Source organism: Nycticebus coucang, chromosome 6 (genome assembly GCF_027406575.1).
Source record: "Nycticebus coucang isolate mNycCou1 chromosome 6, mNycCou1.pri, whole genome shotgun sequence".
Classification (NCBI taxonomy): Eukaryota; Metazoa; Chordata; class Mammalia; order Primates; family Lorisidae; genus Nycticebus; species Nycticebus coucang.
Window position 1 is genome coordinate 115,944,972 of NC_069785.1, and position 27,754 is coordinate 115,972,725.

Genomic DNA, 27,754 nt, shown 5'->3' on the forward strand with positions numbered 1-27,754 from the left:
GTGCACGGATGTCTCAATTTACTTTGAAATATGTAAGTATGAGACAGATTAGCAGCAAAATATATGGGTCACTACAAAAGTTTTGAGACTGCGCTATGGCCCTTGATTTCACTTCCAAGAAACACAGTTGACAACATCCTTTCTGATTCATCCATGCAAATTTCAACTTGCTGGACTTACCAGAGTTTCTGGAAGAGCTTCATTTGTTTCTGGCCATGTGGACTTTACATTTCTTGATTTTAAAACTTATGTAATGACCCATGGAGAGAGTTGATCAACAGATAGATAGATTTGTGATAAACTAGAGCTAAATGTTAATTGTAGAATCTAGGTGGTGAGTACACAGGCATTTGCTATATAATTCTTTAAACTTTTCTACATGTTAGAAATGTTTCACAATAAAATGATGGGTAGGAAAAAGTAACACTGATACGAACTATCAAACTCTCTGTAGTAACCTCGGGGCCTACCCCTAAGAATTCATCTCCCTGGTATGGTGACTTTTCCACTGCTTACCAGCCCACCTGTTCCTTGAATAAGTTATCTAACATCCAGACTTCTGATAAACTCGGGTTACTGCATTCATTTTCTTTCCAGAAGAAGAATACACAGGATTTTCAATAAGTTGTAGTTTTGGTACTACAACCAAAGCAAACAGACCGTCTTTGAGTTTTCTTTATAAAATGTTCCTATCATACCTATGAGCTATTTTTAGATTTGAAAAGTTTAAGATGCAGGAAGACCTAACTTTCTATGTAAGAGGAACTAAGATTGATGGAGGGCACTTGCTATGTCGCCATATGTTACAGTGGGCATTTTATACATGTTTTATCCCCACTCTGACCTACCCTCATCAGTTCCAAACTGCTTTTTCCACTGTGCTCCACTGCCTTGGGTGAAGTAATAATGGCCTCTGATATGGAAAAGGGCCTGCTATTCAATTTCAAAAGTTCATCTAGCCCAGACATGAAACGCAGCAATGAATAAATGCACAGTGGTCTGAACTTGGCCCCAGTGTGTTCGTGCTCAGTCTGCAAGGAACTGGCCGATCTCAAAAGACCCTTAGCACCACTAGGATCTGTTGTCTGCCACCTACTCTCTGAGAACATATACATACAGAAAATCATGCTATTTCTGTTTAATAAGATGACTTTGAGATTTCAGTATAGACAGGGGAACATGGATGTGTAAGTCTGAATCATCTGAAAAAATAAAAGAAAATCCCTTTAAGAAAAACTAGAAATAACTGTTATAAATTATCTCTGTAAAAATATCATATTGATCACATGTTTCTTCCCTCTAAAAGGCATTTTTAACCAAATCTATTGATTAGGAGACTCTGATGAACAATTTGTAGAACTGTGTTTTGTGTTGAAATTGACCAAAATATTTTGTATTTTTAACTTTAGTCTTTAAACTATTCTCTGTTGTGTGAAATATGTCAGGAAACAAAGAAGCAACATTCCTGATTTGCAAAGTGTCCCAGCACCTGGGTTAGAAATATTAGTTGTTCACCAAGCATTTAATGAATGGGAGAAAAATATGTCCCAAAAAAGTCCAAAAAAGGAGCATAATGAAAATAAACTGACTGTAATCACACCCCTCGATTTTATAAAGCAACCATCTTGCATCTAGTGCTTTTGCAGATATAATCTACTAATCCTCAAAATCCCTCACACTTTAGGAAATGTGCAAACAATACTCCCTTTGATTGACGGAGAAAAATAACCTGGACCTGCAGGTGGCTTAGCCAACTCCGAATCTCAGTGGCAACTTTCAGGATTAGAGCACCTAGAAAACTTCATCTGCACAGCCATGTGGTCATCTCTGCCAACCCATATGCTGGCTGTAAATCTGCACCCCAGAAGTTCAGAGAGGTCAGAATTCTGGCTGTCATCTGTGCACATCCATTAAATATCTCCATTTATATAGATCTGTTGCATGATCGGAGATGTGAGAGAGTCAGCCGCTTTGCCACAGGTGTGAGCTCGCAAGATCTATACCCATTCCTGTCTACTCAATGTGTGCTACAAGCCCAAAGTGATATTGCTTCATTTGGTAGCAGAGCTACTGACTTTGGAGATTAATACATAGCTAAATCAGCAAGAGGAGATGAAAGTTTAGGATACCATTAAACTGCTAGAGAGTACATGTGATTTTGAAGGAAAGCACTACTGAGCATCTAGATTCTAGATCAGAGGGTCGTAGAGCAGCCAGCATGCCAGCCTGAAATGTCGCTCTTCTCTCTGCACATGCACTCTGGATCCAGAGCTGTCTGGAAGTCCCAGAGAGCAAGTGTAATCTTTCCTGTCCCCATCTCCCTCTCTGCTCCCATTGGTATGGATTCCCCTCATATATAGACTCCTAAGCTACCACACTCTAAGACACTCCAGGTGGGACACACACAACACTCAGACCATCCTGTTCTCTTCGTGCACAGCATCTGCCAGAGGATAGACACTCAGTAAACACTTGCTCGATGAATTGATGAGAGCCGGAAGTTAAGCCTTGAGAAACACACTGTTCATGCAGATGTTCACCAGCAACGTTGTAGCTGTGTGATTCAAAGAATGAACGCTGCGCATGCTGGGTTTGAAAACCAGCACCGCCACTTACCATATGAACTTGGACAAGCAACTTAAGCAATTCAAGTCTGTTTCCTCCCCCTCCCCCCCGTATATGGGAATTAAAATGGTACATTGCTTATTTCCTTTATGTGAGGATTAAATAAGGTAGTGTGGTAACATCTTCATTAGCAAATGTGAGATGTTACAGTCCCTGCCTTTACATCTGCTGTTCTACTTGTTTTACTGTACTGTAACCTTCTACTTGACCCTGACACTGAGATTCTTGTGCTCAGGGCTATACTGATGTTTCTTTGTATTCCTCTCTGGGTAGCACACGAGCAACCACATGTAAATGCTGTTACTCACGGTAAATGAAGCAAGGGTGTTCATTCCATCCACCAGAAGGTGGTGACAACCTTCCCTAGGCTCCTGGCCCCCACAAGTCCTCCAAACTGTCTCGGGTCTACCGAGCCACAGTAGGCACCAAAGTCTTTCTCCACTGAAATGGGTAGAATCTAAGATAACAAGTAGGGATGTTAGTCTGACTTAGTTATAGCCTCTCACTAGTAAAGGCAGATTTCTTTTTCCCACATGGTTCATTCTTGACTGTTTGTTAAATTTGTGTTGAATGTCATAAAACCCTCCACCCAGGGAGGCCCTGCGTTGAGCACAAGGAAAGGAAATGGTACCAGTGAGATTCTTCCGTAGCCACCAGCTTCATTATCTTTTCAGCTGGCCCAACTTGCTCCATGTTTGAACTCATCAATCCATTACTGAGGTTTAAAAGGACACGGGTGGGAAGAGTGAGATGGCTCTAACTTTCTGCTCTTTAAGTTTCACTCTTGTATTCTACACACTTTAAAGTGAAATCCTCACACTTTCAGATAGAAGATATTTAAAATGATGTTAGCTGATATTTCTCTCCCGCATCAGTCTACTCTAGAGGCCTAGGGACCACTAAGACCACTGACTGAACTTTCCCTCTCTAATGAAGAGATTGTGAAATACTATAACCCTGCCTAGTTTGGTAGGAAAATAGCCCTAATTAAACAGGATAACATCAATGCTTCATACAACACACAAGTTGCATCTGAGATCTCTCTTTCAGCTTTCAGACCCAAGAACAATCCCAACCGGGCTGAACAGGGGAAGGGGAAGTGGTTCTCAGCTTTCTTGCCCATTGGAATGGCCTGGAGACCTTGAACAACTGACGCCTGCACCAAATCCCAGCAAGTCCATTTTAATGGGTCTAAGGCATTCCCAAGTGGTTCTAATGTGCATTCAAGGTGGGGGGGGGGGTGAGGGGGACTTAATAGTTTTCCACTTAATTGGCTTGAATGGGAAGAATATGATACTTGACCTTATGAAAAATGTGTTTGCTTCCTCCTACAATGAGTTGACATTACCATATTAACACGGGGTCACTTTAGGACCAAGTTAAATAAAGAAAACCTTTGGATTGTGGTGATGGCTACATAACTCTGTGCATTTACTTAAAGGCATCAAATTGCAAACTTAAATCAGTTTGGCACAGTGGCTCATGCCTATAATCCCAGCTACTAGGGAAGCTGAGGTGGGAGGATCACTTGAGCCCGAGAGTTCAAGGCTGACTGAGCTGTGATCACACCACTGCACTCCAGGCTGGGCAACACAGTGAGACTCTGTCTCTTATAAAATGGCATGTAATATAAAATTGTATAAATCTGTGGAATTTTTAGAATTGTAAATGTAGTTATTGTGTAGATAATTTTTATTTTGTTTTCTGTATGATTCTCAAGTTTAAAAAATTACACATACATATAGGTGTGGGTCTCTAAGTCTGCATACATGTAGCTATGTGTATTTAATGTAATGCTTTGATTACAAACTATACTTCTTTTAATACTTTAGCAACAGTTTAAAAATTACATAAGGATTTTGAAATTTTAGTAATAAAAGTTAAAATTAAAAAAAAAAGAAAACCTTACTGGATTTTAGTTTTAGGAGAGTTTATTATAATAACTGTGTACCCCCATGCAACCGCCACTCTAACAAACACCCTGGCAGAACCACTGGTGTTCTGGGACCTATGCTGTCCTAGAACACGTCACACAAGGGTTCTTCAGGCCAGAGCCAGCTTCATTTGTGAGGCCTTCCAAGGCAAGTTTAGTGAGAAACCCAGCCGGCAAGAATCACTAAACTCCCAAGTGTCCAAAGTGAGGAACATGAGTCTTAGGGATCACATGAGACAATCCACTGGGTTGTAGGGAAAAAAAAAAACCAAACTAATTTACTGGAAGAAAAAGGAGAAGGCAAGAAGGAAAGGAAGAGAAAGAAGGAAGGGAGGGAGGGAGGGAAACAAAAGAAAAAATGTCAAAGGTAAAGGAAATTAAGATTTACTTATGTTTAATATATGGACTGGGATGATCTACCGTCCAGGTTTGCCCCAGATTGAAGGATTTCCTGGAAGGCAGGACTTTCGAAGGGAAAGCCAGGAAAGTTCCAGGCTAACCAAGGTGACCCAGTGACACTAATGCTGGAGGTGTTGTTCTCACTCGATCATATGTGACCCACAGTTCTGAGAGTGTCCCCAGAAACAAGAGGAAGTCATCCCCAGCAATGGGGGTCGGTGGTGTCCTCAGTTAATTCACTGTCATCCTATTGCAACACGAGGATGGCTAATTTTCCATCATATTGCAAAATTAGTGTGGCTAACTTTATAGGCAAAACATCTCTAAATGACACAATCTTCATAATAATATGAGATTCTTTTGTACCTTAAAAAGAATCACTGATTATCTCATAACTAAAGATCTGAAAAGAATAGTCAAACTTAAAAATAAATGAAATTTATATATATATATCTTTTTTTTTTAAATACAAGCACACTAAGTTTGCTGATACTTTCTGGTTGATAAGTTGATTGTCCAAAATATTATACCTGTAGATTTTTTTTTAAATAATAAACAGGATTTTCATTTAATCCAGCCCATCAAGATAAAGATGACATTTTATTTTGTTTAGATCTTTTGGCATTAATGTTTACATTTTTTCAATTTTATTTATTCTTTTCACACGCCACTTTATGTGTTTCTATATTCAAAAATTATAGTGAAAATCCAGCTTCTTACCAATAAATTCATGCAATGGAAAGAACACTTAGAAAGTGGAAGTTTAGGGTGGCGCCTGTGGCTCAAGGAGTAGGGCGCCGGTCCCATATGCTGGAGGTGGTGGGTTCAAACCTAGCCCCGGCCAAAAAAAAAAAAAAAAAGAAAGTGGAAGTTTAGAGTAGATGTTTGGGAATGTTTCCATCAAGTGATATTGTTCTCAACAACGATATAGGTCTGTGTCACACACAAATACCCTCATACCTTTAGTCATTATTTTAAAAGTGGAAACAGAATTTTTTAGATTGTTTAAAATGTTTCCAAATAAAGAATTTGGGTGGTTTTAATTCAGTGGGCTAAAAATATTAAAAAGACAATACCTTCAGTGAATTTGGGGGTTGTTTGTTTGTTTTGTTTTGTTTGAGACACTGTCCCTTTATGTTGCTCTCAGTGGAGAGCTGTAGCATCACAGGTCACAGCAACCTCAAACTCTTGGGCTTAAGTGATTCTCTTGCCTCAGCCTCCCAAGTAGCTGGGACTACAGGTGCCCACCACAACACCCGGCTAGTTTTTTTGTTGCAGTCGTCACTGTTGTTTAGCTGGCCCAGGCTTGGTTTGAACCGGCCAGCGTTGGTGTATGTGGCTGGCACTGTAACCACCGTGCTATAGGCGCCGAGCCCCTTCAATGAATTCGTAAGACTAGTTAACGTCAGCTAAGATGGGAATTTACTAACCAAACTTTAAAATAACATATTTGCATAATTGGTGGAAGGAATTTTTTTAATTATTTTTATATAGCACAGCCAATGATACACTATTTATTTGGATCCAAATATCTTTGTATGGTATTTGTTTCAACTAGGGCAAGCATTCGAACAAAGAACTGAAATCATTTGAACTTAAACCTAGATCTTCAAATCAATATAGATTCTTCTTCTAAATACTATTTAAAGTTAATGAGGTCAAAAGGATTTTTGTACAGTTAATAAATGAAATCATTAATTAAAATATTATTTATTTTATATTTTCCTCATCTTTTTAAATGTCTATTATTGTGAATGTTTTATAATGGACATTATATTCATAGAGTAGTTCAAGAATACAATTTATAAATAACCAAATATACATATATGAGTGGACATAATACTGAAAAGAGCTAGAAAACTATTTTAAAACAGATATCAATAATAATATTGATATTATTGATATCTCTGCAGGCATAGCCCAGAGTTGGCATGCAATAAAATAATTGCTAGTGACCCAAAAACATATGAAAACATGCCCAACATCATTAATCATTAGGGAAATACAAGTAAAAACCACAATGAGATATCATCTCACATCCGTCTGAGTGGCTATTACCAAAAGACAAATGATAATGAGCATTGGCAAGACTGTGGAGCCCTCGTACGCTGTTGGTGGGAACATACATTAGTACAGCCATTATGGAAAACTGTACAGAGAATCTTTAAAAAGCTGAAAAGAGAATTACCATACAATGCCCGAATCCCACTGCTGGGTACTCACAAGATTTTAAATCGGTTTGTCAAAGAGATGTCTGCGTTTCAATGTTCATGCAGCACTATTCACAACACCTGAGTTATGGAATCAACCTGAATGTCCCTCAGTGGACAAATGGATAAAGAAAATGTGTTGTATACACAACAGAACATTCCGCCTTTAAAAACAAGGCCACGATTTGCAACAACATGGATGGAACTGAAGAACATCAGGCTCAGTGAAATAAGCCAGGCACAGAAGGGTAAATGCTTCCATGTTTTCTTCAATATGTAGAATCTGAAACAATCCAGCTCACAGAAGCAGTGAGCAGAATGGTGGTTACAAAGGCCAGAGTTGGGGAATGGGCAGGGGGTCGAAGGATCCAAGTCTCAGATGGCAGGACTGGGCATATGTTTTTAGATCTGTTGCAATGCGTGGTGATTATAGTTAGTAACAATGCCTTGTGCATTTCAAAACTGCTGAAAGAGTAAATTTCAAATGTCCTCACCACAGAAATGATAAGTATTTGAGGTGAAGGATATGTTACTTAGCTTGTTTTAATTCTTCCACATCATATCGCTGAATCATAACATTACCCCATAAATTGTGCCCCCATTATATTTACATTATTATATTTTATCCTATAATATATCATATATATAATTGTTATGTTATATAAGTATAATTGTACATAATCCTAAATTGTCAATTTATCATAAAATTTAAAAATATATATATTGAATGAACGAATGAAACCCTTTCCACAGCCATAGGCATAGGGTAACTGTTAAGTAGTATAAGGACACCAGCCTATGGATGTTTCCACCCAAGTATTCAGAATAGAAATCTAAGAAGCATCATGTGCCTGTAAATCTAATAAAGGAGATAACATTACAATTAACTTGTAATCATGTACATCAATATTTAGGATCAGTGGATAGAGAATCTCTCAAGTTAAATCAGTTCAACAAGAACTTGAGTTATGGAGTGCCTCAAATTTGATGCTCAGACCAAGTAAGTTAATGTAAAATAAGTTATGTATGACTTCTGATTTTAAGAAATTCATCTTTGGCTTTAGAACATGTCCAAACTTTCACTTAAAGATGGGTGTGGCCTGATGTTGAGAGAATTTGAGCCAATTGGTTGCATCATTTTGTTACTCTCTAGATGTCTTGATTCTCCATCTTACCACGTGCTCATCTCCTCCTGGCTCCCCTGTTTCGGCCTCAGGGACCCACATCTTGGGAAGCACTGGTCTACACTGCACTGGCCCCTCTCTTCACATTGCAGATCACATTGCAAATGCTCCCTCAAGAGAGCAGTAAGGCATCTTTGGTATGCACCCTCTCTGTTGAACCTCACTAAAGCTGGAGAAATAACCTCAAATCCCTTTCCTTCCTTGCCTTTTTTCTAGGTTATGAAATGCACAGAGAGTAAGCCAAAAGGATAATGGTGCTTATTATCTAAATAACTGGCTGTACTCTTTGTCCCCCAAAATCTGGAAATAAGACATACAGTAAGCAATTTGCATAATTTAAAATCAATTACCTCCAATAAAGGATGACAACAAAGGCAGGAAGCTCAAAAGCCCTTGTTAACTCAGAACATCACCAGGAAAAGGAGACCCCCTCCAAACTGTTGCTCATTCCAAGGAGTGGTCATGAAGGGGGTCGACTGGCTTCTTGCTTTTCCATTACATTGTGATGTCTGGCCCCACCAGATGGCTTCCTTTGGGCACAGTTCCCTGTGATGTATCATGCTCCTGGGTCCTGACTGATGGATTTTTCAAGCCTGAAATGGAAATGCTAATGCTAGAACTTGTCCCTGGACACCCAGGATCATGAGAAGCTACTAGTAACAGGAAGAGTTACTGAGTTAAAAGGATTTCCTTCCCCTGCTGAGATCCCTGCTTTCCTGGAGACCAAGCCCACTGGCCATGTGCATGTTCTGCTTGGGAGTTGAACTGGACTGCAGGAATAGTGGAGACTGGTTTTATCTTCTTCTGCAACAGATCAATTTGCAAAACCAACAAGACTAGTGTAAGCTTATTCTTCTAATGATGAAGCTGTGTGGCAGGAGACTGAATGGTAAGGGGGGTTAGTGTGATAAGAAATGAAACACTTCAACACAGAAAAGTCTCTACATATCTTTATTGAAAATGTTTCCATCTGGCAGAAAACCCAGGAAGAAGCCTACATGGACTGCTGCAACAAAGACATTTGACTTCAAGATAAAAAGAACAGAAGATATCATTTAAATCTTAAGTAAATAATATACTTTATTTCCTTGCTAGTGTTGCCGACTTAACTCCTTTTTGGAGGTTGCTTCTTAAGCTGAAAAATCTTGCATGGTGTTTTTTATAGGAAACCAGGGCTTTTAATGAATGAAACAGGGCTGAGACCTGTCCCCTTGCCTACTCACTGTCACTACCAATGAAGATGAAAAATTACCATCTCGAATGCTGTCTTAAGCATTTAAATATAAAAATGAAGGCTAAAGAGAAGTAAGTTAAACTAGGTGTACTGGGATTTTAGGCAGATACTGAAATTGGAGTCAAAATAAAACCAAAGCAGGAACAAAGTGCAAAACAGAGTTTTCATTCAAAATGGGGAAAGAAATTGTGTCAAAGAAACCATCGTTTCCCAGAAAGGTCCATGGCATCTACATGGATTCTACAAACCGAATGCGTACTTGACGGTGACAATGGTGTCACTGGCAGATGGATGTGCCAGTTTGAATCCAAGACACACATGCAGTATCAGGAACTAAGTACCCCTGTTGACAGCTGCACTCAGGCCCCTACAAATCTGAAGTTTCTCCACCAAAAAAAATAAAGAGTGAAATGAAACCTAGCGTTACTTGTGCGTGAGGCTCTGGAAGCTCCCAGACCCTTCCGGGAGTGCTTGGATGCAGGAGGCCTTGGCTCCGCAGAATGGTAGCTCATCAGTGCTTTTAAAGACATTCAATAAACCCACATGAACGCCAATAACCAAGTACCCCACCACCATGAGGCTTTAGGGGAGTCTTGGCCTACACACAGGACCAGCAGAGGGTCTAGTGGAATAGAAATGGCAAACACATTGTTCAACCTGTTTTGTTTTGTATTATTTTTTATTGTTTAGGATTTATTGAGGGTACAAAGAATTAGATTATACTGATTGCTATTGTTAGGTAAAGTCCCTGTTGTAATTGTGTCCCATCCCCAAGAGGTGTGTCACAGCCCCAGGCCCTTCCCCCTCCCCTTTCGCTAATCCCTCATTCCCCTACCCGCCCCCCTTGTATTAAGTCATCTGGTGCCTTCATATTAGAATTGAGTACATTGGATTCTTGCTTCTCCATTCTTGTGATGCTTTACTAAGAAGAACGGGTTCCACCTCAATCCAGGTTAATACAAAAGATGTAAAGTCTACATCTTTTTTTTCCTACAGTTTACATCTTTTTAATGGCTAAATGGTATTTCACAACATAGATATACCACAGCTTGTTAATCCATTCCTGGGTTGGTGGGCATTTAGGCCGTTTCTACATTTTGGCAATTGTAAATTGAGCTGTGAGAAACAGTCTAGTGCAGCAGTTCTCAACCTGTGGGTCACAACCCCTTTGTAACAATGAAAATACACCTGCATATCAGATATTTACATTATGATTTATAACAGTAGCAAAATTACAGTTATGAAGTAGCAACGAAAATAATTTTATGGTTGGGGGTCACCACAACAGGAGGAACTGTATTAAAGGGTCGTGGCATTAGGAGACATTAGGAAGGTTGAGAACCACTGGTCTAGTGCAAATGTCCTGGTAATGAAACCAGTCTCTAGTTGCCATCTGATCTTTGATAAACTAAACAAAAGCATACAGTGGGGAAAAGAGTCCCTATTTAACAATCGGTGCTGGGAGAACTGGATAACCACATGTGAAAGACTGAAATTCCACTCACACTTTTCACCCCTTACAAAAATTGGGGTGACAGATAAGAGACTTAAACTTAAGTCTAAGACACAAAACAATAAAAATCTTAGAAGAATGTGTGAAGAAAACTCTTAATGATGTTGGACTGGGAAAGATTTTATGACAAAGACACTTCAGTAGCCATTGCAACAACAAAAATTAACAAATGGGAGGGTCAATACCTAGAATCTACAGAGAACTCAAATTCTTCAGCAGAAATAGAGTAAACAATCCCACCTTCCACTGGGCAAGTGATATCAACAGAACCCTGTCTGACAAAGACAGATGAATGGCCAACAAACATATGAAAAAATGCTCAAAATGCTCTAAAATGCTCCCTGATAATCAGAGAAATGCAGGTCAAAACCACCCCCAAGATAGCACCTAACCCCAGTGAGAATAGCCCACATCACAAAGTCTCAAAGCTACAGACGCTGATGTGGAGAGAATTGGGACTGCAAACTAATACAGGCCTTTTGGAAGGAAGTATGGAGAACCCTCCAAGAACTCAAATTACACCCCCCATTTGATCCTGCAATCCCATTACTGGACATCTACCCAGAAGAAAAAAAAAATCCTGTTGGGCGGTGCCCGTGGCTCAGTGGGTAGGGTGCCTGACCCGTATACCAAGGGGGGTTTGAACCCCACCCTGGCCAAACTGCAACAAAAAAAAAAACAGGTATTGTGGCAGGCGCCTGTAGTCCCAGCTACTAGGGAGGCTGAGGCAAGAGAATCACCTAAGCCCAAGAGTTGGAGGTTGCTGTGAGCTGTGACACCACAGCACTCTACCGAGGGCAACAAAGTGAGACTCTGTCCTTAAAAAAAAAAAATCCCGTTTATTCATTTTTTTTTTTAACATCAACTCAGCTTGCCTTGAAAGTATCCTTGAGCAGCACACCAAAGTCAACTGTTAAAGCAAGGATTCTCTGAAGTTTACTGTCCTTTCTAATTACCTAAACCATTCATCAGACTTCCTCTTCTCCCCAGGAAACCCAAGCTTCCCCCTAATACCTCCTCTCCAACCACAGACATACAGCAAGCCCCCACCCTCCCCTACACCCTGAAGCGCCTGTCTCCCCCCACCTCCACTCCCACCCATCACCAGGCTGAGCCCCAGGCCTTGAGATTTTGCTGCCTAAGCCGTCCCTGGCCAGCGCTTAGAAGAGCAAACAAAGGAGGGACTGTAGGGTGCCAGCCCAGGGACCCTGGCCTTGGGGCCGCCCTGCTCACTCTCAGGAGGTGCTGGCTGATCTTCCTGCTGGCCATTCCATACCTCTCAGAATGGCAGAGGATGTGACTTTCCTAAGACAGCTCAGCGGGCACTCGGAGGAACAAGACAGAAATGAAAGCTCTCTGGGCCTCAGACACGGCAGCATTTGGTATAAAATATTATCTCTAAAATTTCTCTAATTCCCTCCCCCAAAGAAACAGAACTAGAAAAAGAAATAAGAAACAGAAAGGTGGCTCAGCGCCCATAGCTCAGGGAGGAGGGTGCCGGCCATACACACCAAGGCTGGCAGGATGGAGCCTGGGCCCGGCCTGCTAAAGTAACAAGGACACCACTGCAACCAAAAAACAGCTGGGTGTTGCAGCGGGCGCCTGTAGTCCCAGCTACTTGGAGGCTGAGGCAAGAGAATTGCTTACAGCCCAAGAGTTAGAGGTTTCTGTGACCTGTGATGCCACGGCACTCTAGTGCGACATAGTGAGACTCTGTCTCAAAGAAACAAAAAAAAAAAAAAAGAAAGAGGAAGGAAGGAAAGAAGGAGGGAGGGCAGGAGAGAAGGAAAAAAGGTCAGTCTACGATTCTAGTTTGGGGCAGAAAATGTTGCTATTGAAATGGTTACTTCCCACGGATGTGAACTGGGGGCTCAATGTCAGGCTAATTTTTAAATCCAGTTTCAGAGAACAGGACTCTCGGGGGGGGAGCCAGCCCTAAAAGCCTTCCACAGAGAGCGTGGGGTTGAGTGCATAGGCATCGCCATCCTCTTCCTCCAAGAGCAGCTTGTCGATGGTCAGGGAGCTGGAGGCTCTCCTGGGGTCTTCCATGTCCTGAAGGACTGGCTCAGAAATAGAGATGGGGAGCTGGACAAACTGGGGCCCAGGCAGAGCTGGGGCCGGCGGCTGGTACTGCAGCGTGGAGGGGGGCAGTGTGGAAAGGGGCTGGGGCCATGGGAAATAGGTGAGGGGTGCCTGGTGCTCCGGGCCCTCCAGCGGGGGCCCCACCGTGGGTGTGCCAGAGCCTCTCGTCTGCAATGGGGAGACAGGGGCAAGAGTTAGCAGCCTGGCACTTCTCCATCCTTGCCCTCAAAGGAGCCTCCATTCCCCCCCCTTCAACTCTACCCTTTGCTGGCTTCTTACTTCCGGGGGCACCTCTCCTCCTGCTCTGAGTCTCCCCCAAGGGACAAGGCAGACAAACGTCCCCCGTAGCCCTCATGGTCACTTACTAGCTACCTGCTCTCACTCATGCTACTTCCCATTCCAGAGCCTCATTTTCTCATCCATAAAATAGGGTTTAAATAGTGATGAAGTCATAGGGCTGAGCAAATTAGAGAGGATTTTCCAGGTTTCATCAAATGGGCAAAATGCCTCCCTATTTCAGAGATCTTAAAACGTAGAAAATACATCTTAAAAATCTATAAAAATGCAACGTACCAAACAATAGCCTAGAAACACAAAGACAGCCTTGGCTTCAGACAGGTCCCCGTGGACCAATACAGCTCCATCACCTCCCACCCCTCTGCTGGTGACCAGCGTGGTGAGGCCCAACCGTGCCCAGATGGAGGATGCACTGTTTTGTCATCAAACATGCTGCTGCCTGGTAGCTGGCATGTCCTCATCCACCTCTGCTTCTGAGCTTCACCCCCATGGCCAGACCTCTCCCAGGGTCTTCATGACCCTCCATGGAGGGCCGTCCTCTCATGCGCTCTTACAAAACATACGTCCCCCCTGCACAGAGACAGACAACTCTCACAAGCCCAGGCCAAGGCTGTGAGAGAGGCAGGGTCTGGAGTCTCACTGTTCCTGCACAGTGTGAGGAAGGCAAGTGGGAGAGGAAGGTCTCTGCATAACCGACGTGAGTCAGACCAGTCTCCCCCTCACACCCCTCTTCCCCATCACATCTCTCTCCAGTTGCCTTGTGTCTTGAGAGGAAACTGTTAAGAGACATTGGGCAAAGCTTTTTACAACCTCCTGAGGCTCGTGTTACAGAGGCATGGGAGGTCTGGGATGGGTTCTGCAATTCTGCTTGTCTCATCACATCTCAGTTTGTATAGCAAGACTGTAGGGTGTTTTCCATAGAATGAAGGGGCTGCGCGGAGTCGGGGGGTGGGAGGGGCCTGCCAGCCTCGCCATCCACACTGATGCCCATGCTCCATTCCACTGTGGCACACCCACTCCCTCTACTTTGACTTAATCCAGTGTCCCCAACTCAACGTCCCAAAGCAAGACAGAATCTGGGGGAGCCTATTATCAGCTTTTCCAAAATCAAAATTGAAATCCCTTATTTTCCAGCCATAACCCTGCACAGGTCAACTGCCAGGGCAGCTTTCTCTGCTCAGAGGTAGAATTATGTCAGTCTAGCACCATCACAGTTCTTATCTCTGCTCATCAGGACTCCAGCTAGCTTTGATGAATTAATTTACAAAATGGCAAAACAAATAAACTGCTTCTAATAAATACAGTGTGTTTGATACACAGAACCTTTCAAAGCAGAATGTGAGATGATGAAAGGGGATAAATAATGAAAAGAATCCTTGGTCATGAAATGGCTGGGAACCATTATGTCCTCCACCCCCCATCCCCACCTCAGGCCCCCTGACATGGAAATGAGCTGCCTGGGAGAGGGGTGGAATTAACCCCTTCCTATCCTCCACCACTCAGGCCCCACAGCTGGTTTTCTGGGTAGCCCTGCAGGCCTGGGGAGGGAAGGCTCCTGAACGTGCCTTGCCCACAAGATACCAAGAGGCAGGTGCATCAGGATGATACTGCACTCTGGAGGGGAATGGAGGGGATGGGAAACCAAAGCAAGTTCCACCATCCAGGGCGGATTCTGTGACTACTGGAGGCCCAGCTCCTCTTCCCAGTTTCCCTGGACTGGGCCCATATACAAGTGTAACCAAAGGTCTTTCCCCTCTCCCCCCAGAACACTCAAGGGATTCCCAGTCCTTTGGTCAAACAGACACCATTAACATAAAGCTGTTTATCTTCCCTCCTCCATTCCTGGGGGAGGAGGCCCCTCCTTTCCCATAGGACACTTGTAGATGGCCTTTTGTTAATGTTGGCAGACTTTGATATTATGCTAACAACTGATATTAATTGTTTTCTATGTGCCAGAAACGATGCTAAGCTCTCCACACGCATTACCTCATTTGATCCTTAACTTCCTTATTAGAAAGCTCACTTTACAGATGAGGACACTGAGGCCAGGGAGGTTAAGTAGTAGGTAAAGGGGTGGGGATTTGAACAGAGGCAATCTGACACTCTGACACTTGAGACAGAACTCAAAACCTTACCCTACAGGTGTGCCTGAGTCCATCAAAAATACACTTTTCTGAAAAGTTGTTATTACCTGTGCTCGGCCTGGAAATCTTTTGTCAAATCCCATTCTTAAGTGGACGCCCTACATCCACTGTGTATTTAGGAAACCGGCATCGTCTTCTTCCTAGAAGCCCTCAGCTCACTTAGGATCATTCCCTAAGTTATCTAAATAGGAAAGGCAGGCTCTGGCATGAGACCCCAGGCAGATCTCACTTGGTACATCATTCACTGAAAATGCAGCTTATAACCAAGACTCACAGCTTGCAGGGAAGGCAGCTGGGGAGATTTAGGACAGAGAAGCAGGGGTCGACCTTCCCAGTCCCTAGAAACACAAAGTATGGCCAGAGAGGCCCAGAGACATCTTTGTGGACGTTATTACAGGTCAATAAAAGAGAAGGCCTCCCTGGAGGACAGGGTGAGCTGAGATGACCTAGTTATCCTGGTCCTGCAGTGACGGAGGGGCTGGTGGGAAGGTCAGGGTCTGGAAGTCAGCCCTGGCTCCATAACTGTGTGCTCAGCTGGCTTTGTGCAACATACCGTGACATTGGTGATGAGTGGCGGGGAGGCGTACGTCAGCACCGAGGAGGGCCCCACAACCGTGTAGCTGGGGCATACGGGCTGCACATACATGTCAGCGGAGTAAGGGCAGTTGACAGCCTCATGGGACACGTACTCCGTGTAGGGCGTCCAGGGCGCCAGGGGCTGGAGGGTGGCCGGGGCCGGCTGGGACAGCCAGCTGGTACACAAAGCACCCTCCTCCGTCACTGCAGAAGCAGAGACCTCCATGTCCAGGCAGGAAGGACCTGTGGGAAGAAGGAAATTACAAAATGCAGGTGCCACGTAGACGACAGGCCTGGAGGAGATGGGGGCTGGGGGAGCTCTTACCCACTGCGGCGTAGGTAGCCAGGGGCTGGTGGGGCAGCACCACCTAGACAGGAGAGAGCAGAGATGGTGTTCAGCTGACTGGCCCACAGAGGGGACTCGCCCAAGCCGCCTCCCAGCCGTCGCCACCTACACTTTCCAGGGATTTGTGTTCCCAGTTAGTGAGAAGACTGTGTATTTAGGAAACCGGCATCATCTTCTTCCTAGAAGCCCTCAGCTCACGCCACTGTGTGAGTCAGTCTCCCACTCAGGCTTTGACAGTGACTTTGTTCGGTGGGCCGGAGAGCCAGGCCCCCGTCGCTCATCCCGATTAAGGGAACCTCTTGTTCCACCCTAGCTCTGTGCCCCTAGGGATGCACCCACCTGCCTGACCCTTTTGGTGAGCCACTCTCACACACAGTCACATACACAGCACACACTCACACACTTGCACATGCTTTCACATGCTGGTACACTCACACACTTCAACATACACTCACATTCACATACATACTCACACGTACTCTCACACACACTCACACATGTGCACACTCACAGAAACACTCATACACTCTCACAAATAATCACATTCACTACCTCACACTCACATATGCACTCACACACTCATACATCCACACTGTCTCACCCACACTCACACACTTGAACATACACTCACATTCACATACACACTCACACACATATCTCACACACGGGCACACTCACAGAAACACACACGCTCACAAATAATCACATTCACACTGTCTCACCCACACTCACACACATATCTCACACACGGGCACACTCACAGAAACACTCATACACGCTCACATATAATCACATTCACTACCTCACACTCACACAGACTCACACATACACACACACACTGTCTCACCACACTCACACACTCGCACACTCACAGACTCTCATAAATACATACCTTATCTCACATATACACATACACTCACACACTCACATACACACACACCCTGTTCCCTTCTCGCACACACATTGACCACAGCAGCCCCTCACCGCAGTAGGTGCCACGGCGGCCCCGCTGCTGGCGTGGCCTCTCTTCCTCCTCAGCAGTTCCTTCACTGGCTCCTTCACGCGGACGCCCTGGTATGGCCGGGGTGGGGCCGAGGCTTGTTCAGAAGCTGAGGCTGTGAAAAGCAACATCGCTGAAGCCCACTGTCCTTCTCAGACAAGTCCCCACCCCATAGGACACATTTTCCCACAGATCTTCCCACTCCCCTAAGTTGTGCTGGAACAAGAAGAAGGTGAGACTCCTGGAATCTCTCCCATGCTGCCCCTGCTGCTCCCAAACCTTCTACGGCTCCCTTGCACTCAGACGATTAAGGCCCAGCTCCTCCATCTGGAACTGCACAGCCTCCACAGTGAGACCCAAACCCACATCCAACCACTCTGTGTGTTCCGCCACGTGAATCCTTCCTCAGACCTAACGTTTATCTATGCTCTCTCCATGTTTCCTGAAGCTCTTGCCTCCTCATCTGAGGTCTGCCACACTCAGAATCCCCTCTCACTTTTCCCAGCCTCTTGATTCTTCCTAACCTGAGACTAGTGCCACCCTCTTGGTTGACTCTGCAGCCCGTGGCACTTCTACATCCCCACACTGTCAACCCCTGGCCAGCATGGTTAGTATTGGTCCTGGGTGGCAGTGAGAGCAGAGCCTGAGTTAGACAACGCAGGCCTCAAATCCTGCCCCTGCCACAATCTAGCTGTATAATCCAGGGCAAGTTACTCAACTTCTCTGTGCTCTTAATCTGACATTTCTTTATCAAAGGAATGTTGCAAGGAGTTAGCCAACATAGCAAAGGGGAAGTACATTATATCTGTGGTCCCCAACCCCTGGGCAACAGACCAGTACTGGTCTGGGGCCTGTTAGGAGCCAGACTGCACAGCGGCGTGACAGTGCATCTGTGTTTACAGCTGTTCCCCATCGCTCATGTCACTGTCTGAGCTCCTCCTCCTCTCAGATAAGCTGCAGCATTACTCCCAGAGAAGCACAAACCCTCCTGTACACAGCGCATGTGAGGGATCTAGGTCATGTGCTCCTTCTGAGAATCTAACGTCTGATGATGGGAGGTAGAGCTGAGACGGTAGGGCTGGAGCAGCTGCAAATACAGATTATTAATAGCAGAAAGGCTTGACTACAGATACAGATTATCAATAGCAGAGAGGTTTGACTACAGATACAGATTATCAATAGCAGAGAGGTTTGACCGCACAGAGGTGAAAACAATTAATTGCTTGTAGACTCATATCAAAGCCACTGCCCATCCCAGTCCATGGAAAAATTGTCTTCCATGAAACTGGTCCCTAGTGGGGACCACTGCAGTATACACTTAGGATAAGATCAGGCATAGTCAGTCCACTAGGTAAATTTCTTATGCCCCTAACTAGATTATAAACTTCTCAAGGTGAAATACTGTATCTTATTTCTCTACATCTTTCCAATGGCATGTCCCCATCAAGTTCAGTTGTTCTGGGTTGACACATCAATCGGATGTGCTGCCTTCACCTCTCTGGACCTTAGAATGAATGGGCTAAAGTGAGTAGCTCCCAGGCTCCCTGTGATTCCCAAGACAGGGGGGAACATGCCCAGTAGTGATCCATGTGCCCTGAGGCAGAGGGTGTCCACCTTGCTGCTGGGAAAAGGTTTCCATTCACTTTTGTCATCAAAGCCAGCAAACCAAAGCAACAACCCAAATATGAGCTGGGGCACAGGGCCCTTCCTGGCCTGGCAGAACAAGCCAAAAGCAGCCATGGCTGGGCAGTGACAGCCTGTGGCTTAGAACTGGGTCAGCCAATAGTGGTGAGAAGAAATGGCCCTCAGGACTCACATGGGAAGCCCACTATCATCCATCAACCGATAAGGGCCCAGGGACCTGGGCTCTAAATCAAAGGCCCGGAAGCCTGAGTATCTGTTAAACCCGGATCTGCAGCACTGCCTTGGCTGAACTTTGCTCAGTAAATACCCAGCTGATAAGGTACCATGCCCAACGCGGCACCAGACCTCCCAACGCGGCACCAGCCCTCCCTCAGGGCTCTAGGCACAAGCAGGCAGAGAGAATCTTGAGGGAAGTGGGCCCTGAGGCCAGAGGATTTGGGGTCAGGAATCGCTGCATCTCATTCTAGACTGCAGACCCGTTCTCTGGGGTCTCTCACCTGGCCAGGTAGCAAATCACACAGGAGGGGTGTGAGATATAAATACACAGGTCCTGCTTCCAGAGAGTCTGATTCCAAGGATCCAGTGTGGGTTTATAAAAATCCTCCAAGTGATTCTGAAGATCAACTGAGATTAGAACCACTGAGAACTCATCTCTAATTTAACACAAGACTGTCCCCATAACATCCCAACAGGAGACTAATTATCCTCATTTGAGCTTCCCCTGTCGGAATGTGGGATCTCTAATGTATTCATTCATTCTTTCTAATATTCTCAGGCACTAGGAATATAGCACTGAACAGGATAGAAGCAGCCCCTGCTCCAGGGGACCTTGTAGTTGGTGGGGAAGGCGAACGACAGACCAGTTACCAAGAGGAGGAAAGTCACGGCCTGTGCAAGTGGAGCAGGGGAGCCCACCTGGTGTCTGTGCCCCACGAGTACCTGTGAATTTTCACCTTTGTCTAAACAGCAGTGACAGTGGACTTGAGAACCAAAAATACCTGCATTCAAATCTGGGCTGTCGCTTACTGGTAGAAAGTTCTTAGATTTATTTAACATTTCTGAGTTTCAATTTTCTCATCCGTAAAATGGGAATAATAATTCCTCCTTCACACACTTACTGTGAGAATTAATTGAAATAACACATGGGGAGCTCCCAAGGCCAAGTTGTCTGGCATATGGTAAATGATGAATACGTGTTAGTTTTCTTCCCTTTCCCTTCCCTTCCACTTCCACCCCCCTTTGGAGAGTTTTAATGTCGGGAAGCTCCACCTAACCTGCCTTGTGTTGACAAGCACCATCATTTCCTTGCATTGCCTTCTGGTGAAACTGGCAATTCACAATCCATCCATAGCCTTCTCATCTATAAAATGAGGATCATCGTGGTAGGTGTGTTGTAGGGTAATTTGAAAATTACATCCAAAGTGCTTAGAGTAGAGATGAGCAAGAGCACTTGGTACGTGTGAGCTAATATTCTCCCCAGTAGTAGTGTAGTGTTCCTTTCTGCACCCAAAAACGCATACCAGGCACCCCATAGATTAGGCTACACTTTCCATTCTTTCAGCTATTTCTCAATGACATGAGAACCTCCCCTAACTTGCCCTCTGGGTGCTTTGCTCCTGTACAAGTTCCACTTGCTGCTTCCCCTTTTGCTGGTGAGGCCTGTGCTGGCTACAGCCCCCAGGTGTGGTCCAACGTGACGAAGAGCAGGGACCTTTGCCCCTCCCACACTCTGCTCTCTTTCTCAGGGTCACCCATGGCCACATCACCTGTGTTCGCAGCCATATCACTCAACCAACACTTCTCTCCAGTTGGATTTCCAGCTATGCCTTAGGCACAAAGTGCAGTCTGAGGCATCATGTACTCAGGAAATTGGGGGGATAGAGTTATTTGGGAGTCTAAGCACTATGGTCACCCTCTTAATTCCTCTGGAGCCCAGGAAAGGCTCAATCCCATATGCACACATCTCAGACCAGTTCTAAGACACGCATGTCTCCCTTGTCTGCATGCAGACTGCTGGGACCTCCTGGTCCCACTCCCTCCCAGAAAGTGGAGAAAGGGACCATCTGGGATCCTTTAGGATCCTGTCAAGTACAACTTCCTATCTCCTGTTGTTTTTAAATCAATGAACAAACAGGGCTTGCGGCAGGTGCTGTGAGCAGAGAGTATCACCCTCTAATGCCCAGACTTCCTTGGAACTCACAGCGTCAACAGGTGCGCCTTGCCACAACACACCATATGTGGAGCAACTTCTAAGTTCCTGCCCCTTTCTATGGCAGTCCCTAAACTCCCACAGCTCCCAGGGTCTCCCACCTGCCCACCCATGTGTCCACAGCCAGCTGCCAAGGAATCCTGAAACTGACTCCACACCAGCAGGCAAGCCTGGGGGCTGGCTGCTTCTGATAGTGTCTTTGCAAAGTGCGGGTGAGACATCAGAATCCAAATGTTTTGGCACAGTAACTGAGATAACGCCGGAAAGGCTATGTTAACCACTGTGATAAAAATGTGTCAAATGGTTTATGAAGCGAGTGTATGATGCCCCATGATCATATCAATGTATACAGTTATGATTTAATAAAAAAAAAAAAAAAAAAAGAATCCAAAGCCTCAGGACAATCCCCCAAGGAGCCCCATAGCCAAGTGTATTTGCAAGTTGAAACTTGCAGTGAGTACCTTCCGCACCGACATATGCAACACTAAATGTTTTCCATTTCCCAATAAAATTGAATAAGAATGGATCCCACTAATACAAATTTGGAAGAGGAAAAGAAATTTGTCTGAAATCATGATTGTCTCACTTCGGGGCCTCTGAACCTTGATTTGAGCTAACTTCAAAACAATTAAACTGGGCTCGGCACCTGTACACAGTGGTTATAGCTTCAGCCACATACACCAAAGCTGGTGAGTTCAAACCTGGCCTAGGCCAGCTAAACAACAATGACAACTGCAACAAAAAATAGCTGAGTGTTGTGGCAGGTGCCTGTAGTCCCAGCTACTTGGGAGGCTGAAGCAAGAGAATCACTTAAGCCCAAGAGCTTGAGGTTGTTGTGAGCTATGACTCCACGGCACTCTGCTGAGGGCGACATAATGAAACTCTGTCTTTAAAAAAAAAAAAACTAAGCTGAAAAATTTAATTTTCTTTCCATTTAGAATAATTTCTTAAAATAATGATAAGAAAGAAAATCTCCATAGAAAACAAAACAGGAGATCAAAATATTAATACACCAGCAGAGAAGAGGAAACCTCAATTTCCCAAAGTAGAACTCTACTTCTCAGAGATTTTAATAATCCCCTGATCAAATTGGGACTCCAGGAAGCATACTTCAAAGTCTGAAGCTTTCTCACCATTTCTGCTGTGGTCTCAGAGCCCTTTAAGCCTCCTGTAGAAATTCGAGAAGTTTCTCACCATTCATCCTGTAGCCTGAGGACCCTTTAAGTCTTCCATGGGCCTGCGAGTGTGCACCACTTAGAAAAATCTTTCCAGTGGCCTGGTGGTTCACACCTATAATCCTAGCTCTCTTGGGAGGCCCAGGCAGGAGGATTGCTTGAGCTCAGGAGTTCAAGACCAGCCTGTGCAAAAGCAAGACTCCATCTCTACTAAAAATAGAAAAAAAATAGCCAGGTGTGGTGGTAACTGCCTGTAGGCCCTGCTATTTGAGAGGCTGAGAGGCAGGAGGAGCGCTTGAGCCCAGGAGTTTACGGTTGCTGTGACCTGGGCCGACACCCCAGCACTCTAGCCTGGGCAACAGAGTGAGGTTATTCAAAAAGAAAAAAAAACTTTCCATCTAAACATGAGTCCCTTGGCCCTCATTAGGAATTTCCTTTTTTGTGTGGAGAAGTTCACCACATTGCCTTTCCATAGCACTGGAAGCCAGTCACCTCTGAGGTTTGGGGGGCGGAAATAGCATTTACAGAAAAATCCATGAATTTGGCCTCAACAAAGGCTTCCCTTTTCCAAAACGAGCATTGGGGGGGAAAAAAGACTCTGTAGGTATAAAAAAATCAGCAGAAAATATTTCAGTTCCCCCTGCCACACACCCCGATATGCTCCACATCACAAAAATAAGAGTCCCACAGCTGCTGTTCCCCTGGAGAGTGCCGAGCGTGACAGGTTCGGGCCAAGTGGTCACCCCAGACAACACCTGGCTGCCTGTGGGCATTTCTGCTTACTTTGCACCAAGCTAAGGGACATATGAATTCTACCGATTTAAATAAACACAGTGTTCCAGTTCCTTGATGAAGGTATAATAAAACATCACCAAGGAAATATGCAAAATTGTCAGCACTTGTTTAGTTAATGACACCTCATGAACCACATTCTCGCCACAGTCCAGAAGTTGCTCAGCTAAGGAGGTAGGTCCCTCCTGATGTCTCAGAGTGGAGCTGACCCCTAAGTACTGGTCACTTCTCCTGGGGGAGACTTTAAAAGAGCCCAGGTTAGAAGGTGTTGGAGGTGCTCTTGAGAGAAGACCCTTCTCCCAGCCATTGTCTTCTTGTGGTTTTCCACAAGCCACAGCAGGTCTGGACGATAGTTAAGAGAGTTCCTCTAAGAGATAGGTGGGAGCCAGGATAAGTAAGCATTTCCATCATGAGAACCAGAGAAGAGGAACCAATCCAGCCGATCTCACCCACTCAGAGCTCTTCCCATCACAGCTGACCGGCTGAACCTTGAGGCTGCAGTCACACTAAGCCATTTTGAAAGAGACGTGTTCACTAGCCTACAAGGAAATATGACGCACCATGGATCCTGACATACTATTTGGTCACTCCAGGTAACTGTTGCAAGTCTTGTTACCTTTTGCTGCTAAATCTTCAGTATTTTTTTTTATTATTATTAAAAAACTCACGGAGTAGAAATAGAAACAATTTTCTCTTGTGGCAAAAACCAAAAACAAGTAACGGAACAATAGGAATTCAAGTCTGGGGCTGACAAATTTGCCCTGCTTTCTACATGAAAACCAGTGCCCAAAAGTTGCTGGATTATTTAACTTTAACATAAAGAATCCAGTTTGTGTCTGTGACCTAAGATAGCTGAGGAATTCCTGAAAATGTGAGTTCAAGTTGACTAAAGGATTATTCACAATCTTAATTGAAACACTGATGTGGATTCCCTTCTTAAAATAAAAGTCTGAGTCAAAGCTTTTCACTCATGGACAATGGTTGATTTTTCTTTTCTTTTTTTTTTTCCCAAACAGAAAGAAAGAACTTGGGCCTTGGCCAAAGGTTGGACTTGACACGCTATAGAAAGGCTTTCCCGCCCAATTTACTCTAGATCACAGTTTACTTTTCTTTATTTTAATTTAAGCCCACAAAGAACTCCCATATGTATGTACATATGAGCTTTCCATTCAATAATGTTTGAACTGAGAGAGCCCTGCCGCCAGAAAATATAAATATATCACTCATATATTCTAGTAATCCGGATAACGCACAGGGCAGGGGAGGAAAAGAGCAATGGTGGGAAAAGTGGCTTTAGGGAACGTATTCAGAAGATATGCAAGACAGTGGAGCCATGACTGGATTTTGATTTGATCTTCCTTGTGAAGCTGTTGCAAAAGCAAAGGAGTAAGTCGTCATCTCTTGCCCAGGAGGCTGGGTGTCTGTCAGGACATCACAAAGATAGTGGTTGATCCCATGTTCTCTGATCTGGGCAGAGAAGAGAAGGGGACAGCTGGCGGCATTTCCCTTTCCGTGTCCCCATTCTAGGGTGCGTATTGCTTCCCATCAGCGCCAGAAAGCTCAATCATCAGCCATCAGCAGGTCCGCTGTGAATGGTTCAGGGAGGATCACGGTCACTTAGAATCTCCCAGAAGAGAAAGCCGTCCCGATAAAGGGGAACAGTGGTGCTTCTAAAGCATGCTGGGGTGACTGCAGACGGTTGTTCAGGGTTACAGCCCCAGATCAAAAGGATCTAAAAGCCAAGTGATCTTTGTTTCAAGGAAGCCGTAGCCAGCAGGGTCTGGGCATGCAGGGCAATCACACGGGGATTGCCCCCAAGCTACTGGCCTGAAGTAGACAGCCCAGCTTGCCATTGCCTGCCCCTGTGCCCCCAGCTGAAGCCTAGGGGATTCCTGCTCTGAGGCCTTGGGGTTGCCTGGACTGTCCCAAAAGTTCTGGATGCCCTGCTCCATAATGACCACCAGCAGAGTCATCCCTAGGTGTTAGAGGCTCCCATGTGGCCAGGGTCCTCTGATTCTCCCCTCACAGCTGTGCCGGCACTCCCTGCACCTTCTACACCACGCTCCTTCCCTCCAAGCCCCTTGCAGAAGGGGCAGAGCACAGGGAGCTATTTGACTGGCTGTGCTGCCTAGTCTCAGAGACAGTTTCAGTATTATCCTCCTGTTCTATGCAGATCTGGCTATGGTGAGTGAATGTATGCCGAGGGTCTACGTGTGCCCTGCTCAGTCTCAAGTCCCAGAATCTCTGAAATAACCACGCTCACACATGCGTGATGTTCTGCAACTCAAAGAGCCCCTGACACCACGGCCTCTGGGACAAGCAGAAGGCAATTTTCTCTCCCCTCTTATCTGACAGATGAGGAATGTGATGCTCAGAGATGTTCAGCGTCCTGCCCAAGGGCAACACTAGTATGTCGCTCACCAAACTTAGGACTTGTAATCCCAAGAGTGATCTGCTTCCTTTGCTTTACTCATTGTCTGCTTCCTCCCTGCCTGGACCAGTCCCATTCATCTCTCTGGGTCACTCAGCCATCAAGGGGTCCCCAGCCCAGTCCTAACCCTGGTTTGGATCACTCCGATCCAGGCACCCTCAATTGCCAATGCGCCCAAGAAGTGTCTTTCCCCAGCTGAGCAAGGAGAGGGTGGTACATAAGAAACTTGCCAGCAGTCTGCTCACATGAGGTGTGACAAGAAATGAGAGACCTAAACAATTCCCCACAAGGTTTTATTTTTGGTATTTTTCGACTGAAATGACAGCGGACAGGTCCACCTGAGAAACCAGCTGCATCTGCCTACCCGCCTTTTACAGAAACTGGGTCACCAGAGCGGAAAGAGTTCCCATCTCAGACACACCATGTCCCCTGGTAGGAGCCAAGACCAGGAGCCCCCGGGCAGACCATTTACTGAACAAGCTCTTGCTGAGCCAGAGTAGACTAGGTCCCTGCCCTCGTGGGGCTTACAGTCTAGTCTAGTGGGATATATGGACCTTAATCAAATAATCACACAAGCAAATCTAGAATTAAAAACTGTGAGGAATATTATGCAGCCTTAAAGAAAGATGGAGACTTTACCTCTTTCATGTTTACATGGATGGAGCTGGAACATATTCTTCTTAGCAAAGTATCTCAGGAATGGACGAAAAAGTATCCAATGTACTCAGCCCTACTATGAAGCTAATTTATAGCTTTCACATGAAGGCTATAACCCAACTATAGCACAAGGCTATGGGGAAGGGGCCAAGGAAGGGGAAGGGAGGGGGGAGGTTAGGGTGGAAGGAAGGTAATGGGTGGGGCCACACCTACGGTGCATCTTAGAATGGGTACAGGTGAAACTTACTAAATGCAGAATACAAATGTCTACATACGATAACTAAGAAAATGCCATGAAGGCTACGTTGAACAGTTTGATGAGAATATTGCAGATTGTTTATGAAACCAGCACATTGTACCCCTTGATTGCACTAATGTACACAGCTATGATTTAACAATAAAAAATAAATAAATAAATAAATAAATAAATAAATAAATAAATAAATAAAAACTGAGCGGCGCCTGTGGCTCAGTCGGTAAGGCGCCGACCCCATATACCGAGGGTGGCGGGTTCAAGCCCGGCCCCGGCCAAACTGCAACCAAAGAAAATAGCCGGGCGTTGTGGTGGGCGCCTGTAGTCTCAGCTACTCTGGGGGCTGAGGCAAGAGAGTCACTGAAGCCCAGGAGTTGGAGGTTGCTGTGAGCTGTGTGAGGCCACGGCACTCTACCGAGGGCCATAAAGTGAGACTCTGTCTCTACAAAAAAAATAAAATAAAAACTGTGATGCATCTGCTTCAAAACTGAAGTGGTACTGACTTGTTTGGCCAGTTTCCACCTTCACTGGATTCAGTTAGGCTTGACTGAGCAGCAAACTTGGGGCCCCAATCTACAGGAACTGCACAAAGGGACAGTGGCAAGAGGCATAACTGTTCTGCCTCGAATGCAGAGAGACTGGTCTGGGGTTAGCGGCTCAGCCCACACCGTGTATGCAGCCATGTCCAAGACACTCTTTGTAGCAGGCCCTGGTGAACCTCAAGGGGCTGATCCCACTGTGACTAATTAGCCCACCAGAAGTGCAGCCCCAGGACTCAGATTCTGAGATGAAAATCAGCTGGCTTCAGACATGGTCTGCTCAGTAACTTCCTGAGATTCAAATTTGCAGCGGCTTTTGAACCAAGCTAAAGCTACCTTTGATGAAGTCATGGACCTATCCCCAAAAGGAAAGCATGCAGCCATGGCTGAGGCTATGTTGTCGATACTCCTTCAAGGGGACAAGAAACCTAGTCTCAGTGTCCAGAGCAGGGAGTGCCATCCACTTAGAGCAAGGTGGATTCCTGGCTGACATGTTGGGCATTGCCCCAGC

The 27,754-nt window shown here is 45.1% G+C and overlaps 1 protein-coding gene across 1 annotated transcript in view; it reads right to left on the bottom strand.

The window, feature by feature from the left end:
• Positions 1 to 9,294: 9,294 nt before the first annotated feature.
• POU2AF1 (POU class 2 homeobox associating factor 1) overlaps positions 9,295 to 27,754 on the bottom strand; it is a 28,879-nt gene continuing 10,419 nt past the window's right edge. Inside the window, exons 2-5 of the mRNA XM_053595504.1 lie at positions 17,528 to 17,658; positions 16,523 to 16,565; positions 16,175 to 16,440; positions 9,295 to 13,348 (exon numbers count right to left, since the gene is read on the bottom strand). Coding sequence (XP_053451479.1) covers positions 13,034 to 13,348; positions 16,175 to 16,440; positions 16,523 to 16,565; positions 17,528 to 17,658 — 755 coding nt within the window. The 3' untranslated portion in view covers positions 9,295 to 13,033. The remainder of the gene's footprint in view (positions 13,349 to 16,174; positions 16,441 to 16,522; positions 16,566 to 17,527; positions 17,659 to 27,754) is intronic.